Raw genomic sequence first — 6000 nt, 5'->3', positions numbered from 1 at the left:
ATATCTATAATATATAGAGTTAAATGAGAACTCATGTAATCGGTTAGACCAAGTCATGCGGTATTTAAGACCGAGCCATGCTTGTCTTCAGCAAGTGTTTTCTAAACAATCATGTTATATATGGATGAAATCAACCCTAGAAGATTGATCTAGTATGCAACAACCAAACAATCGGATCATACTAGATTAGGATATTAGGATTTCGCGGTTAAGTTTTAGGGTTTTAGCATCCGCGATTTATAGTACTAGGGTTTTTGCTAGGGTTTCGGTTTTATATATGGAACTTTCTATTTATGGAAACTTTCCTTATATAGAAACTTTTTATTTCTCATCTAGAAAGAAATCCTAAACAAACGTGTACTTTAGGGTTTTGGAATATTTCCTTATGAAGGGGTTTTCTATTTTGGTAACTTTCCATTTTGGGAAACTTGTTATTTTAGGAAACCTTTTATTTTTTTTTTTGGGAAACTTGCTATTTTACGAAACTTTCTATTTCTGGAAACTTTCCATATATGGAACTTTCTATTTATGGGAAAGTTGATCTTAAACCGTGACTAAGGGTTTATTAAACCGGTTTAACCTAGGATTTAGGGTTTCGGTTTACTTTCAGTTTAACCTAGGGTTTATAGTAAAACATTCAATCTATCATGCCACTAAACATCTTTCCATTCACTAACTTCTCAATTAATTCTCTAAACAAAAATTATAAATCAAATCACATGTGCCAATTTTCATGCAAATTTTATCTTATCAAACTTTAATTGGATCATGTATATAAAACATAATAAATAAATAGCATTTATCTTAATTGGAGAACTGAAACAGAGACCCGAGATCTGATACGGAGATTGGAAACAGTTATGTCTCTTAGCTGGTTGGGACCTCCTACAAAATCTCAATATATATAATCTTGATTCCTGAGAAACTCAAAATTTTGCTCATGAAAACATGGCTATTACATTAGTAAAAAAAAAAATAGGGTTTCTGTAATATACTGCATAAAACAGTTCAGAATCAATAACATATAATCCGTGCATAAATCGTACAAAAATATAGACAGGATTGATAATAAATAATCCGTGCAAAATTTGTGCAAATCTGCAGACAGAATTGACAACAGATAATCTGTGCAAAATTCGTGCAGAAATACAGACAAAATTGATAACATATAATCTGTGCAAAATTCGTGCAAAACTACAGACAGAATTGACAACAGATAATCTGTGCAAAATTCGTCCAGAAATAATATAAGGAATATATATACAAGAATAATAGCAGGATACAGAGAATAAGGTAAAACTCTAATGGGCCATGGACCGGTTATGGAGTCCATCCGTTAATAACACAAATCTCTTTCCTCAGTCTGCCGCCGCCTTCTCTCTTCTCCCTGTTCTGTTCATCTCTTCTCTACGTTCTTGCTCCTCTTGATAACTCTGGGTTATCAGATTCGTTCTAGACATGGAAACGAGGAATTCATCAAAGCGGGTACGTGATTCTCCTGAAACTTCACGGCAACTGAATCCTACCAAAGGAGCCAATGGTAAGAAGGCCGTAGACAAACGGAAGCCTAACAAACGTCGCGAGGTCTCACCTTTTGTTCCATCACCAACCTTCTTCAAGATTCCTTAATTATTCCCATTCGAATTTTGGACTGTTTTCTTTTCGATTGATTTTATTTGATTCTGAGTTTTTGGTTTGAAGCTCAATAATCATACCGGATCGGAACCGGGAGACGAAGGCTTGGTGATCAATAATCATACCCCCGCAGGTTTTGCATCTTCACTCTTTTATGATTCTTTTATTCATGAATCATTTTTTTTTTATCTATTTCCTCATATGCATGTTTTAATTCTTGGATCAGGTCCTAAGTTTCCTTGGGCTAAGCTTATTTCTCAGTATCCAGAGGTATGTGTGACTGCTTTCATATGCTCTTTGCCTAGGAGAGCATTTAGCTGACAATGCAATGCACATTAGTTGATCTAGGGAGGGGGTCTGTCCTGAGAATATTGTTTGCCATTTCAGAGACCTCATTGTGTCATCACAAGCGCTGTGTTTACTGTTGGAAGCCATGAATGCGATTTACTTATCCCAGATCTATTCATCGTCCCCGGCGTTCTGTGTGAACTGACGCTGATGAAGGTATGAATCTGTTATGTTAAGTTTTCTACTTTCCCAAAGGACACAAAGCTCTTTTACTTATAATTTCTTTGTTTTTTTTTTTCCTTGGCAGCACCGAGACGGAGGTCCTTCAGTTCCCACCCTTCAGATAAAAGGGAGTGGAGTTGGTCCTGTTGTGGTCAATCGCAAGCCTTACCTAAAGGATACTTGTGTTGATCTGCAGGGTGGCGATGAGGTTGTCTTCAGCACCCCTTGGAAACATGCTTATGTATCCTTTTAAGAGCCTTTCTGTAATGAGGGGATCATATTATTGTTTCCTCCTATCTATCTATCAATCTATGATATTGTTGCTATATTTTTTTTTTGTTTCCTTGACTTCGTCTTCAGATATTTCAGCCTCTGAAATATGAAAATCTTTCTGCTTCATCTGTTCATGAATCCTCTAGACGCCAAGCACATACGGATTCTTTGCGAGCAAGCGTACTCAATCCTCAGGACATAGAATTTTCTTTTGAGAACTTCCCATATTTCTTAAGGTCGGTTGTGGTTAGAACCTCTTTTTTTTTTTTTTATCGAATCTCTGTCACACAAACTATGATAAGATGGATGGACAACACTTATTGTGGTCTTCCAAGTCTTGATAAACAACTCCCTGAATTGATTGTCACAGTGACACAACTAAGGATGATTTGATAACATCAACATTTGCCCGTCTGAAGTTTGGAGGCAAGTTTGCAAATTATGGACCAAAGCTGTCGACAATATGTCCCCGTATCCTGCTCTCTGGACCAGCTGGTATGAAGAAAACTCTGGACAATTATTGTTTATAATTATTTTGTTTCTCTTATCCATTTTCCTAACAAAAATTTCATATGGTATATCTTAAGGCTCTGAGATATATCGGGAAGTCTTAGCAAAAGCGCTTGCGAAACATTATGGGGCCAAATTGATGATTGTTGACACACTCTTATTACCTGGGGTAAACTTCCACTTAGCCTTTCTCAATATTCGTATCAACTTTTCTTTTCTGATTTTGAATCGTGAAAATTGGAACTCTTGAATATTGGTTCCAAATGCCTCAGAAAATATACCTGTCCCGGAAATCTACTAACACTGATTCTCCACTTTTTATGGATGGCTTCAGGGATCAACATCCAAGGAAGCAGATTCGACCAAAGAAAGTGATAGCCGTGGAGCTGAACAGGCTGCTCCAACTTCAACCACAACCTCTAAAAGTTACACCTTTAAAACAGGTATGGTTGCTTATGTATTATTTGTTCAGTTTAGTTTTTGTGCCACTTTCTGTTTTATTGAACAGACACTTATGTAATTCTTAGGTGATCGAGTGGAGTTCGTCTTTTCACGTACTGCATTTGCTTCTTTCCGTCTTGCAAAACTTAGGTATGGTTTACTGTTTTTCTTCTCAAATTTTCAGCTAATGTAGATTGTTGTTAAGAGAAGACGGTTTTATTTCTTTTTAAGGTGGCCGACTTTAGGTTTCAAGGGAAAAGTAATCCTTGCATTTGAAGACAATGAATCTTCAAAACTCGGGGTTATATTTGATAGGCCGATAGCTGATGGCAATGACTTAGGTGGTCTATGTGAAAAAGACCATGGTTTCTTTTGTGCAGCGAGTTCACTTCGCTTAGATAGTTCTTCCAATGACAGTTCTTCCAATGACGATGCAGATAAACTTGCCATTAATGAAATCTTTGAGGTAATTTTTACCACTTTTTGTTACCTTTTTATTTAATTTGAAAAATACTACTTAGTCTCTGTAACCCTTTAACCTCTGTGTATGATACCGTAGGTGGTTTCTAATGAAAGTGAAACAAGTTCATTGATATTGATGCTGAAAGACATTGGGAAATCTGAATTGGGGAACACTGAACTGTATTTTACTTTGAAGAGCAAGCTTGAGAATTTACCGGAGAATGCTGTTGTCATAGCCTCACAAACCCAATTAGACAGCCCAGAGGAGAAAGTAGGAATTCTATTATTTTATATATGCATAGTCTGTCTTAATTATTCTTGTATTCTTCTCAAAATGGTTATTCTGACTTTTTCTTTTTATATTTCATTTTCAGTCCCAACCTGGAGCCTCATATATGTTTTCCAGTGTCTTGCTGTGTCTTGCATATCCAGTATGCTAATCCAACTCTTATTTAATAATATCCATTTTTCTAGTTTTCAAGTTTATTTTCCCTGATAACTTGTAACTGGCGATACTGCATATATATATATATATATATATATATATATATATGCATGCATATGCGAAAATATATATACTTCTCTTTGATACGTTGGGAGTTATTTTTCATGTCATCTGCAGGATATCTGTCGTGATAAAATGTTCCTGGTGGAAAGGAACGGTGATGGTGAAGAAATTCTGCCGGAAAGGTTGCCTAAACCAGTGAGACCAATCACTACGTTATTTCCTAAAGAAGTGACCATCTGTTTACCTGAGGTATGAGCCTTTCCTCTTTTTTTGCTTGTCTGGAATCATTTGTTGCGTTTTATATAATTTTCTTTTCTTCTGAAACATAACAGGACGAAGCTTGGCCGTCGGGCTCGAAGAAGAAACTCGAACGTGATACAGAGATCTTGAAGGCTCAAGCTAATATAACCAGCATCCGTGCAGTGGGCATCTTTCAATGAAATCCCATATCTATCTAAATGTCGCTGGTTTTACTTCCTGTGTCTTTTACTTGTGTCTTTTTCAATGATTCTTGCAGGCCCTTAGCAGACACCGTCTGGAATGCCCTGACCTTGAAACCGTGTGCATCAAAGACCAATCCCTTTCGACTGATAGTGAGCATCTTTCCCTTTGCCTTTTCTGTCTTTCTTTCTTTAGCGCACGGTTATTTGTCTAACCTAGATCTTTATGATTAAATAGGTGCGGATGAAGTGGTTGACTGTGCTTGGCGACACCAGCTTATGAGCTCCTCAGAAATGGAGATGAAAGACGACAGGGTTATAATCTCTGCCGAAAGGTGAGCTTCTTTGAATAAGAAGTCTGAATTATAGATCACTGTCTTGAAAATAACCTTTTGGTATGTGTTGCAGCATCACACATGGCCTGCAGATGATTCAAAACAAAAACAAGAGCACGGAATAAATCTCTCAAAGTAATAATATCCATAACCTTTTGTAATTTTGCCTCCTAGGCTAAACCTAGTTTCTACTGGATTTTTGCTAATTACAATGCTATATCATTTCAGGAGGTTTAATTAATATAGGATTTTTGATAATTACAATGCTATGTTACTTCATAGTGCTGGATTTTTGATAATTACAATGCTAGATTAAAATCGAGAAGTGCACCATAATCTTGAGTCCTAAGATAACAAAAGAAAAGCTTCAGATTTTATATACAATTTTTGTTTTTTTTTTTTGATTAAACCTATAGTGATTATACAACTTTAGCAAATAGACGTACCTATTTTCGTGTAGTACTTGCTTTTCTTAAATTCTCTTATGCATAGTACGACATGAACGAGTGTAGAAGAATTGCTCCCATCATCAGCGACAATAACGAAAGTGAGATATTTCTTATCGTATATTGTTGATGTGTATATACGTAAATGATAAACCAGTACAAAAACATACATACTGGTTTGTGTTTGTTTGCCGATTTGGTTTGTCTCAGGGGCGGATCCACGTAGGAAGAAAGTGTGGCACGAATGATATATATACACCATAAGAAAATCTTGGTCATCGTTTAGTTGAGAGATCATAACAAATATTTTGAATTCACCTAAAATGTTAGGCTAATATTATTAAAATCATCTAAAAACTTATCAGAAGTTTTATTTTTGTTAATGGAACCATAATAAAGTGGATTAGTTTTGAATATTTGGTTGAAAAATGTATAATACT

At 35.9% G+C, this 6000-nt stretch overlaps 1 protein-coding gene across 2 annotated transcripts; it reads left to right on the top strand.

Annotated features, from left to right (window-relative positions):
* The first annotated feature begins 1351 nt into the window (after window positions 1–1351).
* On the top strand, window positions 1352–5434 carry LOC9330238. 2 transcript variants are annotated; one of them, XM_021013959.1, is made up of 19 exons: window positions 1352–1584; window positions 1702–1768; window positions 1862–1905; window positions 2023–2139; window positions 2231–2386; window positions 2506–2654; window positions 2789–2913; window positions 3006–3097; window positions 3263–3371; window positions 3456–3519; window positions 3601–3835; window positions 3929–4102; window positions 4206–4262; window positions 4454–4588; window positions 4672–4761; window positions 4857–4932; window positions 5018–5114; window positions 5188–5249; window positions 5343–5378. In XM_021013959.1, exons 1-18 carry the CDS (start codon window positions 1459–1461, stop codon window positions 5237–5239), a joined length of 1965 nt encoding a protein of 654 aa, XP_020869618.1. In that variant the 5' UTR covers window positions 1352–1458; the 3' UTR covers window positions 5240–5249; window positions 5343–5378. The 2 variants fall into 2 exon arrangements, with proteins under 2 accessions (XP_020869618.1, XP_020869617.1); XM_021013958.1 differs by having other exon boundaries at window positions 5188–5434.
* Window positions 5435–6000: the final 566 nt, after the last annotated feature.

This window comes from Arabidopsis lyrata (genome assembly GCF_000004255.2).
Source record: "Arabidopsis lyrata subsp. lyrata unplaced genomic scaffold ARALYscaffold_1, whole genome shotgun sequence".
NCBI classification, from domain to species: domain Eukaryota; kingdom Viridiplantae; phylum Streptophyta; class Magnoliopsida; order Brassicales; family Brassicaceae; genus Arabidopsis; species Arabidopsis lyrata.
Note: the sequence above shows the minus strand (reverse complement) of the source record. Positions and strands in the feature narration are given on the sequence as shown.

Coding starts and splice junctions, on each gene's coding strand:
- LOC9330238 (XM_021013958.1), top strand. CDS start 1,459: ATGGAAACGAGGAATTCATCAAAGCGGGTACGTGATTCTCCTGAAACT. Junction 2,387..2,505: donor CCCCTTGGAAACATGCTTAT/GTATCCTTTTAA, acceptor CTTCGTCTTCAG/ATATTTCAGCCTCTGAAATA. Junction 3,520..3,600: donor TTCCGTCTTGCAAAACTTAG/GTATGGTTTACT, acceptor TTTCTTTTTAAG/GTGGCCGACTTTAGGTTTCA.